Source organism: Canis lupus, chromosome 11 (genome assembly GCF_048164855.1).
Source record: "Canis lupus baileyi chromosome 11, mCanLup2.hap1, whole genome shotgun sequence".
In the NCBI taxonomy this organism is placed as follows: Eukaryota; Metazoa; Chordata; class Mammalia; order Carnivora; family Canidae; genus Canis; species Canis lupus.
In genome coordinates this window covers 59,246,654-59,273,599 of record NC_132848.1, presented here as the reverse complement: position 1 = coordinate 59,273,599, position 26,946 = coordinate 59,246,654, and the positions used below count along the sequence as shown (strand labels likewise).

General features: G+C 33.3%; 1 protein-coding gene across 2 annotated transcripts in view; it reads left to right on the top strand.

Annotated features, from left to right (window-relative positions):
* PPP4R3B (protein phosphatase 4 regulatory subunit 3B) overlaps window positions 1-26,946 on the top strand; it is a 62,948-nt gene extending 36,002 nt beyond the window's left edge. Inside the window, exons 8-16 of one of the 2 annotated variants that reach the window (XM_072768422.1) lie at window positions 4,869-5,000; window positions 6,100-6,202; window positions 8,487-8,528; window positions 10,160-10,318; window positions 13,557-13,726; window positions 16,161-16,300; window positions 16,720-16,883; window positions 18,706-18,908; window positions 25,277-26,946. In XM_072768422.1, the coding sequence (XP_072624523.1) occupies window positions 4,869-5,000; window positions 6,100-6,202; window positions 8,487-8,528; window positions 10,160-10,318; window positions 13,557-13,726; window positions 16,161-16,300; window positions 16,720-16,883; window positions 18,706-18,908; window positions 25,277-25,372 (1,209 nt within the window). In that variant the 3' untranslated portion in view covers window positions 25,373-26,946. Of the gene's footprint in view, window positions 1-4,868; window positions 5,001-6,099; window positions 6,203-8,486; window positions 8,529-10,159; window positions 10,319-13,556; window positions 13,727-16,160; window positions 16,301-16,698; window positions 16,884-18,705; window positions 18,909-25,276 lie in introns of both variants that reach the window. The other variant, XM_072768421.1, reaches the window with a different exon arrangement.

The following is a 26,946-nucleotide window of genomic DNA, read 5'->3' as shown; positions in this document are numbered from 1 at the left end:
AAAAATATAACCAAATTTGAAAATGGGCAAAGGAACTAAACAGGCATTTCTCCAAAGTACACATACATCTATTAGGATGGCTAGTATTGGAACTGCAGGAGAAGATGGTGGTCTGTAGAGGAGTTAAAGTTCCTCATAATTTTCTCTTGTTGGAAGAACTTGAGGGACGAAAGGTGTAGTAAGCAATGGTACTGTCATTTACACATAAACCTAGAGTACTCAAAATAGAGTTCAGGCTTACAAGATGAAAGCATGGAGAGAAGAGTCCGATGCTGTGGAAGCATGTGTGTTTCTGAAAAGTGAAAAATCTCAAGAAGAAAAAACAAATGGCATGCTTTATCCATCTTGCTTATTGAAAGCTTCAGGTGAAGTCGTCTGAAGTAGCAGGTACAATGAATATTGTCACAAATGGTATTAAGTTTTGAAGTGGTGAGGGTGCTGACTAGTAGTATCAAACATAGTTCAATATTGTTTTGATGCCTGTATTTATAATAAAAAAATGTGGAGGAAATCGGATTTCTGTTAAAAGCCATTCCTATGTGTGTTACATGTAACAGACATTGTAAATATTTACAGTCTTTCTTTGACAAACCAATGCATTTAAGTGCAGCCAACAGAAAGGAAATAGTTTTATGGATATATGATTTTGAGATGAAGGTTAGTCTTAAAATGTAAATAAAATGTGGAACCTGTCCTCAAAAAAAAAAAAAAAGGATGGCTAATATAAAAAAATAAAGATAACAAGTCATGATAAGGATGTGGAGAAAAGAAGAGCCCTTGTACATTGATGATGGGGATATACTGGTGCAGCTATCACAGAAAACAATATGGAAGTTCCTCTAAAAATTAAAATAGACTACTATATGACCCAGCAGTCTTCTGTCTATAAATCCAAAAGATCTTAAAGAGAAATTTCTTCCTTGTTCATTACAGCATTATTCACAATAGTCAAGACATCTAAGCCACCTCAATGTCCATCTGCAGATGAATTGATAAAATTTGTCACATATATACAGTGGAACATTATTCAGCATTATAATAGGAAATCCTGTTCACTTGAATGAACCTAGAGGACATTTTGCTAAGTGAAATTAGCTAGACACAGAAGGAAGAATATGTGATAATTCTTATATGAGGAATATAAAATAGACTCCTAGAATAAGAATAATGGTGCTTACTAGGGGATGTGGAGAGGGGGAAATGGGGAAGACATTAGTTAAAGGGTATAGAGTTTTAGTTATACAGGATAAGTAAGTTCCAGAGATCCACTACTATACAGCATCATAGTACCTAAGAATATTATATACTTAAAATTTTGCTTACAGAGTAGATACTATGTTAAATGTTTTTATCACACAAAAAGAGAAACCAACTTAGAATAGTTCTACCTAATAAAAGTTTTATTAATGTCACAATAAGTCATGAGCAGCTCCATGATACCCTCAGATAGCAGCTCATGATGCCAAAAGACTTTCATCTTTTTTTCTTTAATTTTTATTTATTTATGATAGTCACACACACACACACGAGAGAGAGAGAGAGGCAGAGACACAGGCAGAGGGAGAAGCAGGCTCCATGCACCGGGAGCCCGACGTGGGATTCGATCCCGGGTCTCCAGGATCGCGCCCCAGGCCAAAGGCAGGCGCCAAACCGCTGCGCCACCCAGGGATCCCAAGACTTTCATCTTTTGAATCAGTCATCCTCATTTTCTGGTTTTAAAGTCTGTTACCATGAGGTTGAAAGATTTCTATTCCACCTCCAGGAATAAGAAAGGCAGAAAGCAAAATAAGAGGGCAGATAGCTTCTGTGTTTCATTTTAAAGCACTTTCCTGAAGGTTCTACTTAGCGGTTTCTACTTGGATTTCTTTGGCCAAAAGGAAGTTACCCTTAGCTATGAAGGATGCTGGGAAACAATGTTTTCACTAAGTACATTACCTCTGAACAAAATTTGGGCTCTGCTAGCAAAGCAAAGAAAATAGTGACTAGGTTGGCATCTCGTAGTATCAACCATAGTCCACTCTAGCTACCTAACTTTTATACATATTTTTCTTTCCTCACCCACCCTTCCCTCAAGGGAGACAAATCAAGTTTCTGTTCACTTTTGTATCCAGTACCACGTACAGAATATTTGAGTATTAGGTAGTCCTCTTCAAGTCCAGATAAGCCTCCCCAGTGTTTCAGTGACCTATAAGCAGATAGTTTATCTGTCCCCAACATCACAACTAAAGTGCTTTTGTTTGGTAAAAGAGAGCATACATATAGCAGTCATTCATTCACAACTGTGATTCACTGGTTCATCAGATATTTGTTGAATAGCAATAGTGTGGACTCCTTGTCCTGGGAGGTCCTTGATTAACTAAACCAGCAGTCTTTAAAGAATCCCCCTTGCCTATTTTTTTCCAAAGTCTTTCTTCCCTCAAGACATTATCACTGTGTCTACATCTGAGATGGGCAACAGAAGATGCCTTTCCTTCAAGGACCTATATAATCTTCACAGCCTACTTTCTGTTGGTGTGAGTTCTCTGGCCCAGTGGTGGTCTTAGAGATTGGACAGTCATGGAAGTGTTGCTTATTTTAAAACTTTCTTGACAGTTAAGCTACCTCAACTATGTAGAAGGCTTACAAACTATTTGCTTGATACGGATTTTAAAGATTTTATCCAGGCCTAATCTCTTTTTTAAAAAGACTTATTTATTAGAATGCGTGCTGCACGAGTGGCAGGAAAGGCAGAGGAAGAGGGAGAGAATCTTAAGCTAACTCCCCACTGAGGACGGAGCCCAACTCCGGACTCAATCTTAGAACCCTGAGATCATAACCTGAGCCAAAACCAAGAGTCAGATGTTCAACCGATCGAGCCATCCAGGCACCCCATATCCAGGCATAATTAATTCAGTTTATCTACTAACCTCTGTGCCCTTCATGTCTGAAGCTTGAGTATCTTAAAATGTTCTAGAGAAGAGTATCTAATAATGCATATATCTCTCTCTGTCAGGGAAGTCTTACAGGCCTTTGAGAAAGGCAGTTCTTTTCTTATTTCCTGAAAAGGCTATAGCTCTCTTTAGCAGTCATTTTCACTATGAAATACATAAATCAACATTTTTCACTTCCACGTGTTACTAAATTATGGGACTCAAAGTTTGGCATTCATATTGATGGAAGCAGGATTTATGAGAACCTGCGTGTAAGAGAGAAAACAGGAATAAAAAAGTTTGAAGAATGTATATTGAAATGACATTTCAGTGTTATGAGCTATACCTTAAGTATTTCTTGCCACTATGGTTTTATTTAGATATAACCTACATTCATCATTTATGATTTTTGTGCCTACTTTAAATGCATAAACTTATGAAAGAAGATTATATATAATTCAGCGAATTATCTAAGGCCCTAATTAACTGGTAGAATATAAGTAGTACACATTGACATAAATTTAAAGTAAGTAAATGCCCCAGCATTGTCCTCAAGAAAGTTCGTTGGATGACACCTTTTTGTAGTATCTTAATATTTACGTGAGTTGTGCTTTGCTGATCCTACTAGAATAAGAAAGAGCAGCAGATTAATGTGGAATCTCCCTTTTTCCTTGTAACTGAAATGAGGCTTGGTTCTGGATTTATTAATTCTGTGATTTTTATTTCATAATTCCTCTTTGAAGAGATTTTATTCTGTTTCTAATGCCATGACATTCATTAGTGTTCAAATTTTGAAACATGGTAGGGGTTAGGGTTCTAATTTTAAGTTAAGTGACTGTGACATGCTTTTGTTGGTTCTCTTCATGGAACACAGACAACTTTGCAGGGAAATACTTGTGGAAACCACAGTATGTTAAGTTTAAGAGGGGCTAGCACAACAAAAGTAACAAAAAGTACTTTATCCTGGGGTTGCCTGAGTAACTCAGTCCGTTAAGCATATGCCTTTCAGCTCAGATCATGGTCCAAGGATCATGGTCTCAGGGTCCTGGAATGGAGCCTTACTTAAATCCTTGTCCCTGCTCAGCAGGGGGTCTGCTTTTCCCTCTGCCCCTCCTCCCTGCTCACGTGCATGCTTGCTCTCTCTCAAATAAATAAAATAAAATCTTTTTTAAAAAAGTGCTTTATACTGAAAATTTATTGTTTTACAAAATTCTCCCAATTTAAGAAATTTATCTTCATCCCATGCAGTTCCTTCATTTCATCTCCTTCAGTTACTTTCTTCCCCCAATAATAATTCTCAAATCAACTGAGTTGATGTCAAAACTTTTTTCTTTGACATGAACACTTTGTACTATAATTTTCAAGATTTCTTAAAAATACAGGCAAGAGGCAAATACTGTATCTGCAAGCTACTTTGTAGTTTCATAATTAAGATCCCAAAACATGCAATTAATGCAGGTCTCTGTGGCATTAGATTATTATGTAACACAGTGTGCACCCACTTGCCTCCTGTGGAGAGTTGTATACTGGGTTTTCCTCACTGTTTGGTAGAAAGGATTTTCTCTTTTGAAACTGATATAATCTGTGTTTTAGGGTCACATGATGTATGATCTTCCTTGTTCAGGTGGCTTCTAAATTCCAATCTGAGGCTGAAATTTAGAACAGTAATCTTTTAGAATCTCTAATGAACAAGAATCACTGATGATAAATGATTTTGTTTTCTACTTCCATATGTTGATGTTGCCATAAGCTGTAGTGTGCTCTGCTTTTTTTAGTGAGCTTTTTTCACTCTAGTGTGTTTATAGAACTTTGAAAAATACTGGGAATATAAAAGTTTAAACAAGTTCATTAAAAAAAAAAAAACAAGTTCATTTATTTTTTGGTTCTGGTTCTATTCTTTCAGCTGGTATATTTGTCTTCTATCCAAACCAGATCTAATGGAAATACATTTTCTTTCAGGATATCCTTCTCATTAATGTAGTAATTGAGCAAATGATCTGTGATACTGATCCTGAGCTAGGAGGTGCTGTTCAGTTAATGGGACTGCTTCGTACTCTAATTGATCCAGAAAACATGCTGGCTACAACTAATGTAAGAAATTATTCTGAGATAAAAATGTTTTGGTCTAGTCAGTTTAGATAATTTAATGTATAATAAATTATGTATAAATATATAAATTATATGTAAATATAAAATCTTAAAATGTGTACAATTTTGGAAAATAATATTTAAGTATTTGTACACTTGGGATCCAAATAGCTGTGGTGTTCCTGCAGCAGTTTATTTGTGGTAAAATGCAAATTGTGATCTGTGAAAATCTTAGTAAAATGTTAGCATTTCTATTAATGGCCCTTGGCCTCATTCTGTTAACTTCTTAAAAATGAATGCACAACAGGGTACGTATGTGTAACACTGCTGAACTGTAAACAGTAAAAATGCCTAAGATAGTAAATTTTATGTTATGTATTCTTTAATCATAATGAAAGAATTAATATGTACTGAATGATATCAACTACATGGTAGGAGAAGTCATTCAGAAAAGACTTATGGAAATATTCCAAAATATTAGTAGTTGTCTCAAAGTGCTGGGATATTTTTTCTTTATAAAAATTACTTTATATTTAGAAAAGAATGTATATATTGTGTTTAAATCATTACTTGTTTATGAGACCATTGTATAAAAAATAGTGGCCAAAAATCAAAAGACACTGTTTTCCAAGTTTCCAAATAATAAATTTTTGAAATTTAGAAAATAGATCTAAATTCTGTACTGTTCAAATGGCTTAATAAATCACTTTGGTGTTTTTTCCAATTTGGATATGCTATGAATGTAGTTTGAAATTTGGATATGGTATGGATATGGAGTTTGAAATTTTAAGCAGTTAAGTTGGTCCTATATCACATTGCTTGACAGAGCCTTTGCATTTCAGATCACAAGCATGTTAGAAAAAAATTCTTCTGAATAATTTTCCTCAGAAATATTTTTTATAATCTTTTTCTTTTATTTTAATTTAGTTATATGAAATATATTTGATTTTTCAGTTCTGCAGAAATACAATTAAGGTGAATATAACTAGTTTTTTGGTGCTTTCATGGTATCTTAAAGTATCTGTTATTTGTATATGACTTGCATTAACTCTTAAAGATATTAATTAAAAAGCAATATTTTAAAAAATTCTGTGTGTTTCAGAAAACTGAAAAAAGTGAATTTCTAAATTTCTTCTACAACCATTGTATGCATGTTCTCACAGCACCACTTTTGACCAATACTTCAGAAGACAAGTGTGAAAAGGGTAGGTAGGGTATCTTATCTGCTTATGATTTCCATTTTTAAAGAGTGAAATAAGTAGTATAACTATAACAGACTGTCTACTCAGTGCTTTATATGACAGAAAAATTACTACTGAAAAATTTAAACTGCAGTATAAAATCACGATATCCATTGTTTCAGAAGGTCTGTGTTAGAGAATGATACAGAAAATGTGGCAAAAAGTATTACATTTTGAGGAAGAGAGATATAAACACTTTAACAAAAGGAGATTATCTAGAGTGGGCAAGAGTAAACAGTGTATTACCCTACATTAGAAAATCCAAAGGAACAGTCATTTTGGAGAATAGTTTGGCAATAAAGTACAAGCTCTCTAGTTTCACAACATAAGGATCAAAAGTTGATGAGGTTAATCAAAAAAGTCAGTTAAAGCAGCAAAAAATTAAAATAACTATAAACACTCAATGCTGACTCATTTGCTAATATTTTCTATAGGAGTAAGGCTTTTTTTTAATACTTTTTATTGTATTTCTATGTCGTCATTCAGGCATAAACTACACACACAATTCATCAGCTATAACTTCTGGTTTTATAGACTTCTAGACTGTATTAAACTTAGCCCATAGATACTACATTTTTATGATATTTCATCAGTCTGTGGTATTTAAATTATGTAATCATACTGCCAAAAATAATTAGTGTAAACAAAGGACATTTTGATATGCATACAATGTAACGGTAAAATGAGAAATGAGGGGGGCATATTCTCTTGAGAGCGTTGGCTAATCTGGTAAGTCATTTTAAAGAGGAAGTCAGTTAAAGAGAATTTTACTAAACTAAGTTGTGAAATGGACATACCTTACATAATACCATCAATTCAATTTCTGAGTGTATATCCTAGGGAACATTTATGTATAATGCATGAACAGTTACAAGCATGTGTAAGAAAATGGAGAATGTGTTATAGTCATACAGTGGAATTCTGTATAGCAGTTAAAATAACAATTTTGATGCCATCTAACTAGTTCTCAAAAATAAAAAATTGGGTAAAACATGTTCCAGAACGTTTTCATGCAGAATAGCTTCATTTGTATAAATTAAAATAAATGCATTTTTAATCTTTATTTAAAAATAAGACATTTCCAGCTTATAGAAATATTTAGAAAATTGTAGGACAGACACCCATATATATCCTGTTGGCTTTATCAAAACAAACTTGCCCTATTTTTTTTTTCAAATTATTTTGAAAAGAAAATAAATTACAGACACTGTTAAAGTTTCCTATGCACACCTTCACATTCTCACTTTACCCCATCCCTCAAGGAATGCTGAATTTGAAGTTTATCACACCATGTGTGTTTATATTATTATGACCTGTAATACATTGTTTCTCATGTTTTTAAAACTTGATATGAATTCATTTCTGTTGTACACATTATTTTACCTTTTTTTTCTTTTACTCAGTGTATTTTTGAAATCTATCCATATTGATACCTAGAGTTCTTACTTATTTTTAACTTTTGCGTAATATGGTCTCTTGTGTGTTGTAATTTAGCCATTCTGCTTCTAATGTACATTTGTTTCTAGTTTGCTATTACACATGATGCGATAGACATTCGTATTTTTCCCTATGCCATTGTGTTCTAAGATTGTATGCCTAAAATTCAGAACTTACAATATCCTACTTACTTACTTTCAAAGTATAAATGATAATTGTTAACATGTATCATTCTGTAGTTTAAGAAATTCCTATATTGAGAGAGACATGCCCTAATTGTTGGAGGATGACTAAGAAGTAAAAGAAAATGTGTCAGTCTTATCTCTGGTTGTAACTTCACTTTTTTATCAGAATATTTATTGTTTTTTAACAGTTTCTCATCTGCACTCAGTTCTGTAAAAGATTGCAGATACAGGTATAATATTTGAAGCAACTATTTTTTTAAATTGAAGTATAGTTGACACATGATGCTGCATTACTTTCAGTGGACAGCACGATAGTTTAACAAGTCTATACATTAAGTTATGCTTACCACAACTGTAGCTACCATCTATCACCAAATGATACTATTACAGTACCATTGATTATATTCCCTGTGCTGTACCTTTTATCCCTGTGACATACATTCCATAACTGGAATCCTCTATCTCCCTTCACCCATTTTGCCTGTCCCCTCACCCTCCTCACAATTAATTCTTCTTAGTGGTTATTATGCAGGTAAAATGAGATAGTCAAAAACATGCTTTGTATGTTGTGACTAGGAAAATATGGAATAATTACTGAAGTAACTGACTTTAACTTTTTTTGTTAGATAATATAGTTGGATCTAACAAAAACAGCACGATTTGCCCTGGTAAGTATAAATTCCTATTTTAAGAGTTAATAGTAAGCTTTTTTTGCTCAGAATATAATGCATTTATTTATACAAGGCTAGGAAAGGCATTTTTTTAAAAAATCCAAAAAAAAAATTACCTTTTTTCTTTATTGTAAAGAACATTCTGCTTTCTCTAACATAAAAGATGGAAAACTGGTTGGAATTTTGTTTTTTTCCTCTAAATTTAGAAATTATTTTCTGATATCTTTTTGAAAAGACATCTGAAAGTTGAGTTCATTATTTTTGAAACCTAGTAAACTAAGGCCAGTTAGGAATGCTGCATGAAAGCATTATGCTTAGGTATTTATGAATCTGAGTGTAAGCACTGTTGCTTCTACTTGGAGCACACATACCCAGGTATCACGTTGGAAGTATGGAAAATATGCTGCGTGCACCTAGCATCCTATCTTTCTCTACTAGGCTTATCAGTGGTCTAGGAGAGCCAGTTTCAGTTGAGGAGACCATTTAGAGATTGGATTAGTTAGAGATATAATGATTAATTTGAGAAAGTGAAAACAAGACTTTTGATTAACACTGAAGATGACTGTTACAAAATCTTTTGTAATTAAATTGAGGAATTAAGAGAGTTTACTTTTTTATTGGTGAGGGACTCTTTCAAATATTGGCTGTGGTGTTAGCGTTTATAGATTGGTCTGAAGCAAGTAAAAGTCTTTACTTGCATTTGATGTAGGAAAGATCTTTATAAATACCAGAACTATATTTTGTATTTTTAATGGCTATTCGGTTCTCAATAGAATGCTCATTTATTCCCGATACCTTCAGAGTTCCACAAAATATTTATGTGTTAATCTTCTCGAAAAATAAAATAGTTGGATTAGATTTATTCTCTAAGGCTGTGATTCTAAAATTTCCTTGCAGTTTAATTTTTCTTCCCTAAAACATTTATGATAGGTGTCAGTAATTATTGACATAAGTCCTTGGACCATTCAGTTTTGATGTTTAGGAACCAATTTGAAATCATTTCATTAATGCATACATACACCAAGGCCTCTTGAGGGAGAAAAAGGTAGTGTATTTCAGTGGGCCTATCATAGATATCACGATTTAATGTTAGAAAGATTATTGTTAAAAAATCTTGTGTAATATTTTTCAGGTGATATTCAAATAGCCAAAATATCCTTTCCTTAAAGATATCTTTAAAGAAAGCATGTTAATTTTTCTTGGGGGAAATTTTGCTGCACCATGATAGGCAGAAAGCCTGAGGTATTTATTATTCTTTACTGTGAACCCTTTAATAGATTCATTAATATCAATAATGAAAGCATATATTAAAGAAACATTACTAAGAAGATATCAATGCAATGAGGGTTTTCTTATCATGTTTGTAGATTTTTATTTAGGCATTCTTTTTTTCCTCTTACCACTAATAAATACTTTATACAGAGCCTTAGAAAGTATCAGTTTGATCAATAAAACAATAGTATTTGAGAGTCTGCTAATGAAAAAGTAAAAATCTGTAGCTTCTTTAATTTATATAAAAATGAAGAAATGCAGTTTAGCTTTTGCTCTAAAATATGGGACATAAACTTTATTCTCTTTAGGTGAATTGCAATATTTATTTTATTTTCATGTGATGACTTTCTTTGTAGATAATTATCAAACAGCACAGCTGCTTGCCTTAATTTTAGAACTACTCACATTTTGTGTGGAACATCACACATATCACATAAAAAACTATATTATGAACAAGGACTTGCTAAGAAGAGTCTTGGTCTTGATGAATTCAAAGCACACTTTCCTGGCCTTGTGTAAGTAACAATTTAAAAGAACATTCTTGTAAGATATTTTAAGGAACAATATTTTTAATAAAGATAAAACCTGAAACTACCCATGTGAATTTTTTTTTTTAGCCGTATATACGCTATCATGAGAAGTACTAATCTTTTGTTTTCTTTTATTTAAAGGACAAGAGGAATAGGTCATGGTGCTTCCCTACTCACACATTACTCACATTTAGATTGAATTAGATTAACTGTTGTGATAAAATACCATGTACGATGACGACATTTCACTAATAGAACAAGTCCTGCTGTCTTTCACATCTGTTTCATCAAACTATCATAGTGACTTTTTAAATTTGAGATATGGGCCTTGAAATGTTTTTGTATAACTCGGGTTATTTATTGAATTTATAATATAGCTTATGAGTAGTCCCCCTCAGTATACCACTGGGACCAATAATCTCCAAACTTAAATGCTGATACTTGCTTCAGTATTGATTTTTGGCAAACTGTTAATTTCCTTTCCTCTTGATAATTTTACCTGCAAATAGAGATAAAGTGATCTCCTTCACCCTCCAAATAAAAAGAGTTTTGTGTGTTTTTTCTGAGCATAAAAGTTAGTTAAAATTGAAACATTTAATGTATAGTGAAAAGGTTAATCTCCCACCTACTACTTTTAAGACCTTAAGAGTAGCCATCATTAGCTGCATGCATAATTTTTTCTATTCCTTTTTCCAGCTCCATACAATTTATATAAACACTCAGATATTTACAGGGCTTTTATTTTTATAAAAACAGGATCCTATTAACCCACTTCATAGTCCCTTAGTATTACTCTATGTGATTGAATATGGTCTCAACTAAATTTTTTTTCCTAAATGTAAGGGAGTGACACTTGATGGAGTGGCTCCTCCACAATTATTTTGCCATTCTGTAGTGCACAGATTTTGGGATTGTTTTGGTATTTTGCTACTCCACATAACACTGTAGTGAATAGTATAGAAGTCTTTTAAGTACTGGTTTCTTTATTTCCATAGTATAGATTCCCAATAATGATAATGCCAGGACAAAATGTTTATATAGTTTAAATGTATCCTTTTAAATTTGAATTTCATATACAGCCTCCAGATTACTTTCCCAAAAGATTGAAGCCCTTGACACTCTTGCAGCACTCACTGATTCCTAAAATGTTACGAAGAGGATGATGGAAAATGTGGTATTTCATTTGTGTTTTAATTTACCTTTTAACTTCATTTTCCTTGGCAACGTATTTTCATGTTTTAGTGCTTTTGAATTTTATCTGTTGTGAATTGCCTATTATCTTTTTCTTAGAGCTTTCATATTAGAGATATTAATAATTTATCACATTTTTGGGGAAAAAATGACCCAGTCTCATTTGTCTTTTGCATTTGCCTTTATTTATAGTATTTTTTCATATAACAGTTTTAAGATTCTCTGTGATGAAAAAATATATCTCTTTTTTCCCTTTATGAGTTTTAGGGGTTTTGTTTTGCTTAGGAACATCTGTGTCCTAATATTACACAAAGAAAATACTCTATTCTCCTCAATTTACTTCTAATATTTTTGTTATTTCACTTTTAACTTCCATATATAATACATTTGAAGTTTGTTTTTGTATATGGTTTGGAGGGCTCACTTTGTTTTCTTCCAGATGGATAGCAAGTCATGCCAATCCCCTTATTAAATAAACTATGTTTTTCTTACTGAATTAAAATTTCTCTTTCGTTATGCAGTAAATTGCCATATACATCTTGTGTCTTATTTCTTAACTATTATTTCTGAATCTGTTATTTTATAGATGAGTTAAATAGGAAAGTTTATTCTTAGGCCATTATGGCATCTCTTTTGTAAAGTTTAATATATGCTAACTCCCTATTCACTTTTCCTTTTCATAATTTTCTCGGTTCCTGGACATTGATTCTACCATAATAACTTAAAAATAATTTTATCTGGTTATTTATGATAAGATTATGTTAGGTTTTATATTAATTTTGGAAGGATTGATGTTCTCATGATCGGTGTTCCTATCTGACTTTCTGTAAATAATCCTTTTGGATAACTGCAAAGTAGTCCTATATCAAATTTCCATTATTTAAATGTTTACATTGCTTCAAGATCCATCATTATAAGTAGTGCAGTTCTAACTATATCATATCATTTATCAGCAGTATATGAGAGTGCCTGTTTGCTCACATCTTTACTAATACTTACTTGTCTTTTTAATTTTAAATAACTATTTCTTGTCCTACAAAAAGAGGCAATGTTATAAGTCTAGCACTTCTCTTCACACTAGGTTTTGTTTTTGGGGTTTTTTTTTTCTTCACACTTCTTTAGTGTTACAGTTATCATAGGTTTATACCTTATGTGACCTATTTCAGTTTTATTCTCAGATAATATTTAGGACCTCTTTTGACAGGCACATCTTCTTTTAATGATTTCCATCTGTGAATAGCGGGTTGAAATGAGAGATTTCTTTTCAGTATTTAAAATATGAAAAGCCATGTTATACTGCTTACTTGTTACTCTATTGTTCTTTTACAAATACAGTCTGACTTGCCACAGTACATGTTTACCAAAGGCAAAACAACTCATAAGCAATTGGTAAACAAGGGTTAAAACATAGAGGGTTAAAATGTATGTGTTATAATGTATAGGTAGTGTCAGTTCACAGATGATTTTTCCAAAGCAAAGAGAACTAAATTAGTGGGAATGAAACTATAGCCTTCATCAGAAGAGTAAAAGACCTTCAGCTCTCCTGTTAAGCTGGCAGCAGGAACCCCTTTGGCTTTATTTTCAGAAAATCGAAAGAAGTACCTACCTCCAAAGCTCCCTCTTGCAGAGAGATGAGGCAGTCTTGGGCAGGTTGCACCACTCTTGCGCCCACCTTCATGACAGACAGCCCTGCACTGATTCTGAGCTGCCATCGCTACATCGTCTGCATGTCTACCAGCACTGCTCTGAGTACTGCCAGCATTGGCATTCGATGGTTTCTGTGGGTTTTTTTTTAATCTCTAAACCATGGAGCTACCTACCAAGTATTGGGTTTTTGCTAGCTCTAGCTACATGAGTTATACATATTTGAGTAGTCTTTCCTTAACTCTGTTTCTCCTCAAAACCCAATTATTTTTAGTGCACGGCTTTACTTTTTATTTTAGAAGAATATATACATTGCTTTATGTAAAAATGGCTGTATAATAATTATTATTAATGAGATTATCAACTTGTTCCCTGTATTTTTAATTAGGTGCTCTTCGTTTTATGAGGCGGATAATTGGCCTTAAAGATGAATTTTATAATCGTTACATCACAAAGGGAAATCTTTTTGAGCCAGTTATAAATGCTCTTCTGGATAATGGAACTCGGTACAATCTGTTGAATTCAGCTGTTATTGAGTTATTTGAATTTATAAGAGTGGTAAGTTTATGTTAAAGGATTATTAGTGAAATAAAATTATTATATATTTAGCAATGTTAATATTTTAAATTATGAAATTCAGCATAGTATTTTAATCCATGTTTATTCTATATTATTCCTAGTTCCATTTTTATTGGTCAAATGTTTCAGAATTATATTTGCCATATGTGGACGTTTGGCCAAGCATGCCATTCATGAGATCTCTGTAATCTATTGTAGGGGTAGTAATAAATAGAAAGGTTGAAAATGATTACTTTGGTAAGCTTTGATAGAAGATGCATAAAAGGTAGCTGTTATCATGGAATTTTAAGTTGAAGAGACCAGGAAGTTAGGTGGATCACTCCTTATTTTATAGATAGGGGCTTCACACACTCGAAGTGATCAAATTGTTTATTCAAGAGCATCAGTTTGGTTATAAGTGCATAGTCAGAGCTTGAACATAGGTCACAGCTCAGTTTTGAGCAACTGAACATCTGTCATAAAAAGATCTGGAGAGAACTCTATGTGAACAATAGGGTAAGACAAGTAACTATAGAACCAGTAGAGTAATTTTACCCTCTCCCATATACTGAAATCATTCCACCATGGAAAATGCCCCACATGGTTAGAATTGGTTCAAATTTATAAAAAGAAAGTCAAAGCTAGAAATTCATTCTCTAGGTTTGGCTCTTAGAAATCAGATTTCTGCTCATAACATGCTGTTCTCATAAAGATTATTTGGCCTACTGGATTACTTTTCTAATAGTAGTCATTTGCCAAGAGTGTGGTTTTCAAAAGGATAAAGAGAGTAGAAGCCTTAGAAAAGACTTTACCCTGGGACACCTGGGTGGTTCAGTGGTTGAGTGTCTGCCTTCAGCCCAGGGTGTGATCCTGGAAACCCAGGATCAAGGATCAAGTCCCACATCAGGTTCCCTATGAGGAGCCTGCTTCTCCCTCTGCCTGTGTCTCTGCCTCTCTCTTTCTCTCTCTCTCTCTCTCTCTCTCTCTCATGAATAAATAAATAAAATCTTTAAAAATAAAAAAATTTAAAAAAAGAAAAGACTTTACCCTTAGAAAAGAAAGAACATAGTAAACCAGCTTACTAAGTATCTGAACCCTGGTTCACAGTGCACTGTTTTAATGAACCAGAGATTGACTTTTATGATTTTTTCCTTAAAATTTTTGGTGAGGTAGTACTGATAAAATGAATTAGTTGTAGAGTTCACAACCCCATCCCTATTCCTATGATTGAATTTGTTTTTCAGAAAATTATTTTGTGTGGTTGATAAAATGTACATTGAATCCCAAAACTTAACTCATCTTTTTAAAGATTTATGTATTTATTTGAGAGAGAGAGAGTGCAAGTGAGGGGAGGGGCAGAGGGAGAGAATCTCATGCAGACTCCCTGCTGAGCATGGAGCCCCACATGGGGATCAGTCCCAGGACCCCAGACTCATGACCTGAGCCAAAACTGAGTCAGGTGCCCCAAAACTTTACTCATCTTTTTGTTCAGTATATAGCACCGACCATTTACCTGGCTTCCTAATGTTTCTTCTTTGCATATTATTTAATTGAGATTTCCAGGGGAACTAAAGACAAAATCCTTAAAAGAAGCAGATTGTGGTGTATTTTTTAAAGAACTAACATGTATATTTCTTATAAATACTAAATTTCTGAATCACAACTTTAGTTATTATTAATACTGATCCTGCTTCACACCCAGCACTTGGAATGGTTATTTAGAATGGTTCATTTAGAATTTAAAAGAATTTAGAAGTTATGACTGTCCATTTATTTCACAAAAATTATACTGTTGGAAGACTGTGGAAATAGGTGGAATTCAAGTTAATAGTTTATCAGATCTGTATATGTAATATAGTCAGAGGAGTCTGACTCCTAAATAATAATGTTTATTATTTAGGTAGGGCTTATCGCATTTTTTTTCTCTTAACATCATTACTTTTCCTATTTTGATACCAGTTAAACAAGGAGCCATTAAGTAGCACCTAAAATTTATTGAAAATGTAATTTCAGCACCTGCCTTCGAACTAGTTGTGTGCTCTTCATCAGGTCATCCAACCTTTCAGATCTTCAATTTTCCTTTTCTGTAAATTGGGGGTAATAAAACCCATTTCATAGAATTTTTAGAGGAGGATCAAGTGAAAGTATATATTAAAGTGCTTTTTAAATTGTAAAGTGCTATGTAAATTCAAAAAATAAACAGAAGATGTAAAATAAATCTGTTTACTTTCAGATGTTTTATAGTCTCCCAAAAGGGCTTCTTTTTTATTCCAAGTTTTCTCCGGAGGCCTGGCTCATGTGTACAGAAACTAGGACATTTATTTTTGTGATGTGATTTTGAAAAACCTTTTTTGATCAGCTTTGGAACATAAAAAAGTTTTTCTCCTAACAGTCATTGACTTATATTTGAATTGTAAATTTTGTCCTTATACAGGAAGATATCAAGTCTCTTACTGCACATATAGTTGAAAACTTTTATAAAGCACTTGAATCAATTGAATATGTTCAGACATTCAAAGGATTGAAGACTAAATATGAGCAAGAAAAAGACAGACAAAATCAAAAACTGAACAGGTACTGTTTAAATATATTGCATTTATAGTCTATAAAATTACATCTGAAATCATCTTCTGTTTGGATCTGACATGTGAAATTTATCCAGGAGTATTCTTTCTGTCATTAGATAGTACGGGATTGTGTAGAAGGGTAGGATATTCTCCCCACCCAGAATCTTTTATATGAAAAATGACTGTTCTGTATAATAACTCAAGATAAATTTTTAATTTGCAATATCCTTAAATATTTTGGAGTGTTCTCTGGTTATATCTTGTATCACAATTGAGGTAATGATGTAAATTATATGAAGTTAAAATTACTTTAGCTCCTCTTAGTGTTCTATATATTTATTCTCAAATTTAATGTGGTCACAAACTTTAAATCATTACTCAGTGTTTGTGATATGTTTCTTACAGTGTACCATCTATATTACGTAGTAACAGATTTCGCAGAGATGCAAAAGCCTTGGAAGAGGATGAAGAAATGTGGTTTAATGAAGATGAAGAGGAGGAAGGAAAAGCAGTTGTGGCACCAGTAGAAAAATCTAAGCCAGAAGATGATTTTCCAGATACTTACGAAAAATTTATGGAGACAAAAAAAGGTATTAAAATTTTGAATTTTTAAATAATGTATCACTTAAGTACAGAAATTATCAGTTGCTTGTGAAAGTCTGGTCATAGTATATACAGCATGAAAATGAATTTTATAATGAATCAACCTTTTAAAATATCCACATCTTTTTCTAAATCTGGGAGTTATTTTCATGTGTAAACTGTTTTTCTTGAAACTTGTCATTTTGTGACGCTCATTTGCTATTTATTTATTTTTAAAGATTTTTAAAATTTATTCATAAGAGACAGAGAGGCAAAGACCTAGGCAGAGGAAGAAGCAGGCTTCCTGTGGGGAGCCTGATAACAGGACTCGATTCCAGGACTCTGGGATCCACGACCTGAACCAGAGTCAGACACTCAACGACTGAGCCACCCAAGTGCCCCTTCATTTGCTGTTTAGAATTACATTGTCTACTTATACATTGCTTTCTGTAAACAATCTTGATTTATTTCTGTACTGAAAACTCCAGTAATAATAGAGACCATATAGATCCATAGAAACTTTCCAGAGTGCTCTGCCTTTTATAACTGAGGAAACTAAGTTCAAAGAAGTAACTTTGCTATTTGACGTTTTTAAATCATTATAAAAATTTCATAAAGATAGACTATCAAGAGAAGTAGAATTTCCCATCTTTCAAATGTGTTTCACTTGTCTATAAAACTGAGATCTGGGCAGCCCGGGTGGCTCAGTGGTTTAGCACCACCTTCAGCCCAGGGCATGATCCTGGAGACCCCAGATCAAGTCCTACGTCAGGCTCCCTGCAGGGAGCCTGCTTCTCCCTCTGCCTGTGTCTCTGCCCCTCTCTCTCTCTCTCTCTCTCTCTCTCTCTCTCTCTCTCTCTCGGTGTTTCTCATGAATAATTAAATCTTAAAGAAAAAAAAAAACCCTGAGATCTTACATTTTAAAAGAATTAATCACTTTAAATCTGTAGCTAAAAAAAATCACCATTATTTGAGTACTGTCCTACATCATATAAATGTTTACTACAAATTTACATTTTGAAAGGCAAAAGCATTTCTCCTTAGTGTTTCAGTCACTTACTACATTTTTCCTGCAACTGTTATTCCCAGCCTCATTCATTATGTACTCGCTTCTTAATGTCTGAAATTCTATTGACCTCAGCATGGTGTAGCAGATAGCCCAACAAGATGTCCTAAGGTATAGGTAACTTTGGTAGCTTAATTCTTCTACCTTTATTCATTATAGGCACTGCTCTGACTACCATAGAAAGGGGCAGCAAGGCCATACTTGAAGCTTTGAATCCACTTTAGAATCATATACAAAAAAAGGAGAGCAAGCAGGAGTGAAAGGATAGTAGACGCCTAAGTCATAAGAGAAACAGTTAAAGGAATCTGGAATATTCAGGAAATAAGAGACTGATAGACATGATCATATCATTGTCTTTAGGCATTTGAAATACTGACTTGTGGGAGGGGTTAACAGGTTTTTCACATGGATTTTATTTTATTTTTTCACACGGATTTTAGAAGTATAGGGTCAGTGCAGTGAAGAGAAGGTGCAAAGAAACAATGAAAGGCAGAGTCAAACAGGTAATGAATCCTTGATGTGTCCTAGATACAACACTGTAGAATTCTAGCGTAGGATGGCTAATTCTGGTATATGATTATTAAGGTCCTTTCAAATCCTGAGATTTCTAAGATTAAAGACTAATTACTGTACACATCATGCTCCATGGCTCTTATGAAACAAAGGTAATGTTTTATAAGTTTTTAAGCTATTGTTCTTTTCAGATGCTTTGCTTATTTAGGAATATTTACTGAAAAAGATTAAAAATTTTACTTTCGCTTTAGCAAAAGAAAGTGAAGACAAGGAAAACCTTCCTAAAAGGACATCATCTAGTGGCTTCAAATTTACATTCTCCCACTCTGCCAGTACTGCTAATGGAACAAATAGTACAAACAGTAAGTCTGTAGTGGCTCAGACACCACCAGCAAGTTCTAATGGATCCTCCTCCAAAACTACAAACTTGGCTACATCAGTAACAGCCACCAAGGTATGTGAAATTATTCTATATACAAACTTTGTTTTTTCCATCTTTAAAACTGTTTCATATTTACTGAAGAAAATTTGAATTAAAAAATTAATTTATATGCAATTGATAAATTACTGAACACCACATCTGAAACTAATGATGTACTTACATGTTGGCTGTTGAATTTAAATAAAAAATAAATAAATTTCAAAGAAGAAAAGTTGTACACATTGTCATCACATAATAGTGACTGCTAACATTTGGTTGATTTCTTTAGGTGTATGGGTTTACCTGACATGCAGTTGAGGTTTTTCTAGAAACACAGTTTTGTGTCCTGCTTTTATTTATTTGTTAAAAGAATTTTTCTACATTTTTTTCTTTTTCTTTCAAAACACTGTTGATGACTACAGAATTTCATTTTATTTAGGCATATCATAACACTTGTAAGCAACCCACCTAGTAATATTTTGGAACACATAAGTTGATTCTGACGTTTCTTTCATTGATGGGACTACTGGTGGTGTTGCATTTTATTTTCTTGAATCGATGAGTAGAAGAATGTTTTCATATTGTCATATACCTCTAGAAGTTTCTACCAGTTTACATTACCATAAGCATTGTATGAGTGCTTGGCTCACTGCAGCTTTGCCAGTGTTATTACAATTCTTTTTAATCTTTGCCCATTAGGTAGCAGAAACAGTATAGATTTCATCCCCAATCGTGTGTCCTTTTTTAGTAGCAAGTTTGAATATTATTGTCTTTTGAATTTGCTCTTCTGCAAGTTGTCTTTTCATAGTCTTGCCTTTTAAAAATTGGATTACATGCTGCTTAATATGAATGAATCTTTATAAGGATATTAGCCGTTTTGTCATTTGCATAGCAAATGTATTTCCCATTGGTTACTTTTTTTATATAAACAAGTTTAAATTTTATATGAAACATTTTTCATTAATTTAAATTGTTATGGTATGTAACCATCCTCATCTCCAAAAAACAGTGGCTTAAAAAGGCATAAATATAAGACAACTATTAACATAAGGGTAGAAGGACAAGAGGATGGAAATGCCACAGTAGTAGAAAACCTAATTTGAAGAGATGCTTCTAGGTTTGAATACAAAATACAATTTGAGTTTATTTTACAAAAATGTAGTCTTTATTCAGTATTGTATTGTGGTAGGTGCTTGACTAAAGATCACAGGAGTAGCATTTTCAGTGAGATGCTACTGCTTTTGAAACATTTTATTTTTTAAAAGATTTTATTAATTTATTCATGAGAAATAGAGAGTCAGAGACACAGACAGAGGGAGAAGCAGGCTCCATCCTGGGAGCCCTAAGCGGGACTACGATCCCAAGTCTCCAGGATCACACCCTGAGCTGAAGGCAGTGCTAAGCCACTGAGCCACCCAGGCTGCCCAAAACATTTAAAATTTTTTAACTAGAAATTTTAAAATTAAATTTCACTTCTTGATAGGATAGTTTGGTGTAATATTTGTGGCACTATATTAATATTTGCTGTGAAGTTAAATTTTTCAGGTAAATCTTGGTTCTGCCTTTTTCTAGGCTATATGACCTTGAATAAGTTATTAAAATAATCTCTCAGGACCTTAATTTTTCTTCATTTTAAACAAGGATAAAATAGCACCAACTCAATAGGCTTTAAATATATTAAATTATTCAATAAATGTAAAAAGCTTAGAACACTACTTGCACCTTCTCAATATATATACTAGCTTTTCTTTCTTTGTTTTTTTAAGAATGTATTTGAGAGGGATGCCCGAGTGGCTCAGCAGTTGAGCGTCTGCCTTCAGCTCAGGGCATGATCCCGGAGTTTCGGGATCAAGTCTCACGTTGGCCTCTCTGTGAGGAGCCTGCTTCTCCCTCTGCCAATGTCTCTGCCTTCTCTCAGTGTCTTTATGAATAAATAAATAAAATCTTAAAAAAAAAAAAAAGAATTTGAGAGAGAAAGACAGAGATACAGAGATAGAGCACAAGCAGGGAGGAGAGGGAGAAGCGGGAGAAGCAGGCTACCTGCTGAGCAGGGAGCCCACATGGGACTGGAGAACTGGATCCCAGGACCCAGGATCATGACCTGAGCTGAAGGCAGACACTAAACCAGCTGAGCCACCCAGGTGCCATGCTTTTCTTTTTTTTAATCCAAGTGATACATGCACTTACTTTGAAAAATCAAAATAGTGTTAAAATGTTGAGAAAAATCAGTCCTCTTTTTCCTCTCCAGAGATTGCTTTAGAACTCTTCTTGTACCTATTTCTTCTATTTCTAAATAATCTGTTAATAATTCATATTGTTTTATCAAGTTTAAACCTAATTTGTTAAATTCTTGTTATGGTAGATAAAGAGTTTAGCATGTGAACACTCCTTAGCACATCCTCACTCTTATTTCTCCCTTATATCAAAATTTTTGGTTAAAATAGTATTTGATAATTTTATAGCTATAATGACAATGTAAATATTCTTTACTCATGAATTTTTTTCCTGGTCTTTTTTTTCCTGGTCTTTTTTTCTGTACTGTATTTTTCTTGGTAACTTTTCTTTTTGAATAAATAATTACCACCATTTTTTTTTTCATTTGTTGCAATAGTTAGGTGTCTGTCACTAATTCTTTTAGTATCTTTCAGGTTAGTTTCTATATTCTCTGGAAGTCTGTCTGGTTCTGGCCTAGATCGCTTGCTCTCTAGACTTGCTGTATAGCTCTTGTCTTAAGGCTTGCCTAGGCCTCTCTCTTTCTTGTATTGTTTCCTGGGTCTTATGTCTCTGTTCTCTTCTAGATTTTCCCTCTCCTTTTGGTGGAGCAAATCCTGTAATAATTGTTTTCTGAGAAAATCCCATTAGAGATAAAATTTGAGCCCCTGCATGTATGAAAATGTATTGATTCTGTCCTACCTGACAATTTAACTGAATATAGAACCAAATTGGAAATCATTTTCTTCTAAAAATTTGAAGTTACTGCTGCCAAGAAATCCAGAGACATTCTTCTTTCTGATCGTTTGCATGTCATTTTTTATTTTCTTCTTGAAAGCAGCTAAATAGTCATGACCTTCAGTTGAGAAGCATTTTATGCTATTTCACTGTAACTTACTATTTGAATGTTGGGTCTTCTGTATTGATTTTACAATTGTCATAATTTTTCTAATATTATTTTTTAAATCTTATTCTATCTCCTGGGTTATTTCTTAGAGTTCTTTTTTTTTTTTTTTTTATAAGATTTTATTTATTTATTCATGAGAGACATGGGACAGGGTGGAGAGAAAGAGGCAGAGACACAGGCACAGGGAAAAGCAGGCTCCATGCAGGAAGCCTGACATGGGACTCAATCCCGGGACTCCAGGATATGGCCTGGGCAGAAGGCAGGCGCTTAACCGCTGAGCCACCCAGGGATCCCCATATTTCTTAGAGTTCTTAATTCATTATCCTTCCAGATAAGTTTTTACTTATGATTGAGCAAAATCAAGTACTAACACAAATTTTTCACTCTTTTTGACACTAATAGCAGATTGCTGAATATATTTGTTCTACACCTTTTTGGGGTAGAAGGAGAGAACAGTGATTGTTCTTGGAAAATAAATGGCTCATCACACTAGATTATGACAAAAGTTTGAAGTTCACTATCTTTTGATTACCACAATTGAATTGATTGGTTCTTAAAATTAAAGAGATGAAGTGTGAACCTGTCCATTTTCCTTTGCAAGGCATTCTAATAAAGTTCTAATATGTTCTAATATGCTTTTAAAAATTGCATTCTTTGAAAACTTGATAGTTCTCAAAGCTGGTAAGACATTAGCTACTAATGAAATTACAAAGATTTTTTTTTTTTAACTTGTAGAGCTGTAAAACATGCACATTTTCCTTGAAGACGACTACTTACCCCCCCCCCCAAAAAAAGAAAGAAAAATATTTTAAAAATCAGAATCAGAAATGATTAGTGGGTCCTAAAACCAACAGTTCTTTTGCCACAGATTAACAGAAGAGAATACTGTATCTTGCGTTTTCTCTTAACAAACTTAACCTGGGTGAGCTTTCCAAGTTAGGACATAAAGAGAACTCTCTCCATAGAATTCCAGAGTATGATATACTTTAATTTATAATTTACTCTTGATGCATTTTAATGTTGTTTCCAGCTTTTTGCAGCTAAAACAATTTATGTGACTTTCTCCACAAAATATTTCATATACATGTTTATTTCTGTATAGAATATGCTTTTACAGTTCTGATTAGTTATCACATTTACTCAGTAAAATGGAAATACATCGAGAGTTCTTAACACGGTATATATATGGCTGATACCAAAAGCTTACTTAATACTTTAGGACATATTAGAGGTAGTCCCACCAAAGTTGGGAACAAGATAGGACACCACTATGATTGCTGTAACCATTGTTCGGGGGTATTTGCCAATGCAGTTAGCTGAGATAAAGAAATTAAAGCTATAATAATTAGGAGATATAAAATAACCACTTTTGCTGATGATTTTTAAAATTTTTATTAATCATGTTTATGGAAGATCTATATATTTTGAGTAGAAGATAATTTTTGAATTCTCTCCTTAAATTTTTAAACATGATGAATCATGATAATAGTTTCCTAACTTACAATTTGTTAGTTCATTGGTTTATTTGGTTCAGAAAAACTGTCATTGTTTCTTCATAGGTATTGTTACTTGTTTTCATCCCTTCTTTCATATTGGAAACTTTTCTCAAGAGTATTTGGCATAAGTGGTGCAATTGCAATCTGATAGTTATTTTAAAACAAGTATGTTTATGTTTTTATATTAAGTCTGGAGTCTGTCAAATTCTTTAAAAGATGTATCTCTGGATTATAGACCTAATATTTCATGTTTTATATTGTTATTCTCAATAAAAATGATTGTTTTAACGTATAGGAGTTTATGATACAGATAGATAATAGAGATGAAATTAAATTGTGTAGCTGAGTGTTTCAGATACAATATTTATTAATTTTAACAAACATTGTGATATGTAATCTATAATCTTAAACACGATCAAAACATTCCTTGATAACTTGTTATCTTTGTGAATATTAGATTGTGCCCTTTTAGAAGGTAATTACATCTTCTGTCTTCTCTCATCTAACTTGTTTGGCTTAGAAAACCAATGAAAAAGAATGATTTTAGTAATAGTAGCTAGTAGCAATTATTGAACACTATATCTACATACCAAGCACTGTGCCAAGTGCTTTTTATGTTTTATTTTCAGTTTAATTTTCAAAGTAGTTCAGTGAGGTCTAACTACTATTATTATACCAATTTTGCAGATAAGGAAAATGTGGCATAGAGATTCTAAATCAGTAGCCCATAGTCCTGCGTCTAAAGTGTGGCGTTGGAATTTGAAGTCAGGCAGACCACAATGAATATATTCTTAGCAATTGAGACAATACTGCCTCTTATCAAACTTAAGACTTGAGAAAGCAGGATTCTCACATATGTAAATATGGTATAAATAAGTTTAACTCCCAGACTTTCTGATAATGGTTTCTAGCTGCTCATTGGCCTTTGTTGACTAATATTACAGTGGTTCAGTTATATCTTGGCAAAGTGTTATGGCTAGATGTCTGAGTTCTTCAAATATGAAGCTACTTAGCTTTGAAATAGGAGTTATTTCGGTTGTATTTGTTTATTACTTTGTCTAAAGGGTTTGAACTAAATTCATTGTTTACAGTAGCCCTTGTAACCTGTGGGACATATGTATAAACTTGATGGGATGGATTCTAAATGAGTGCAAACCTGAAGACATTTAATTTCCTGGGTAGTGTCCAGAGCTTTAATAGGAATTTTAGGGGTCCAAACATCTGAATTACCTCATTACTTTCCTTTTGGTTACAGAGAGGTAGCTCTAAATTTTTTAGTTATTAGTTTTAGGAATCATTTCATGTGTTTATCATCAAAAGCATTATGAAAACAGTGGTATGCACTGAGTGATGAAATACATACCTGAAGTACAGAGACAAAAGGTGGGCTTCCTGTCACTGGCTGACTACTCACTCCTGTTTAAACGTAGAGAAATGAATGAGTTCATTTTCACAATCTTAGCTCCCAGTGTCATGATGATTTGTGAGTCCTGCTATGTAGAGATACATGTTTCCACAGTGAAAGTTCGCTGAATTGAATTGGGAGGTGTTGTTAAAAATCTAAGAGCTAAATAGAAAAGTTGGGGGTAACCTAGAGTGCCATCAATGTACCAGGTGTTCGTAATTTTCAAGCTGTTCCTTTATCAAATTCAAATATATCTGTTTGAGATATATATGATTAAATAGTTTAGAAAAGTTATTTGTGATGTCTTTAAAAGTGATTATACTAAGTAAGTTTTTTTCCCCTTAAGTTACATATGTTAAGAATTTTTTTTATTCTTCAATAGGGAAGTTTGGTTGGTTTAGTGGATTATCCAGATGATGAAGAGGAAGATGAAGAAGAAGAAACATCTCCCAGGAAAAGACCTCGTCTTGGCTCATAAAATACTTAGTGGGGACCCTCAACGTGTGGTCTTACTAAAATGCTGCAACTGTTCGATGAGCTGAAAATCTGAATCAGAAAGCTTTCTCACTTGAACTTATAAATATATGAGGAGTAGCAAAAAATACTCAGTATATCAGCTAGGAGAGTTTAGTTCTGTAAAAAAACCAGGCTTCCCAGGAACTTGATTGCTTGCTAGTAATTAAGGGTTTTGCCTTTCAGGCTGTCAAAAAAAAGTAAAATAAAATAAAATAAGGTTAGTAACCAGAACCTGGGAGATAGCTTCTCAGTGAGGAAACTCTCAGGTTTGGGGATGGCTTGGGGGAGGGACAAGGTTGATAAAATAATATTAAATGCAGGGTTGCTCCAGGGGGTATCCGATCTAGAAACAATTACAAAACTTTAGTTACAAACCCAATAACATTACTTGTATAATGGTGCTGGCCATGTTGTTCTTTTAATCAGTTGCCTCTTTTTAAAAAATTTTTATGAAACCAAATTCAACTATCATAAAAGTGAAGTTATGCTGTTGGGACCATTTTTTTGAAGATTTAAGAGAAATTCAGCCTTAGTTGGAAGGAAGTACACTCTGTGTTACAGTACATGTTGAGTTTTCTACACCAGGAATTTTCAGTATGTATTTTGATGAAAACAAACTGGATTCAAAATGGACAGTTCTTCTTAATAGAACTTTACAGCACTTTTAGAGATAACTGATGCCAAGAATCAGTACAGTAGTATTTCATAATGACTTTTCTCCAGAAACTTGGGAGTGGATTGAACAGAATGTTTCCAAATGTCTCCCCGTAGTACATACAATCTTTTGTGCAAGATAATTTGAAGTCACTTTCTGCTTTGTTCATAAAGTTGTCTCTCTCCAGAGCTGCGAGTAAGTTTTAAAGTATAATATATAAAGACTCACATACAAAGACTAGTGCTGAATTAAGTGGCATTTAATATCTAGAGGCCATTTGGATCCAAGAAGTTATTACTTCAGTATCAAAGTCAGTATGCAGCACATGAAGTTTTCCATAAAACAAACAAGGGTGTAATATGAAAGCTGCTTTTTTAAAAGAGTAAAAGCACATTCCATGTACGTAAATGAATTTAAAATAAGTTGAGGCAAACAGTTAAGAGGTTTTATTTTTAGAACAGCAAGTTACCTGTAAATATTTTAATGTTAGTTTGCTCATCTATGATCTGAGATCATGCTGAAGTGAGGAAATACGTCCCCCAAACAACAACTTAATGCATTGGGAAAAAAACTAAAAACAGTAATTCTGGCTACAATCTTCAGATCACCCTTGTAATGTGTTATGGGTCCATTTTTCCTGGAATAGCTTAACCTGAAGCAGTTTCCCCTGTTTTGGAGATTTTGTAGTTAATTTTAATTTTGGCTATTGTTTGGAAAAGATGGGCTGTCTGTGTAGATATGAAGTATAGTTTTTCCATAAAACAGATGTTTATTTTGTATTAAAAATACCACTGTACTTGTTTTACACCATTTGTATACATGTGGTGATATTAATGCTGAACTGTAAAATTCAGGAATTAAAATGTGACCCTGTAATTCTA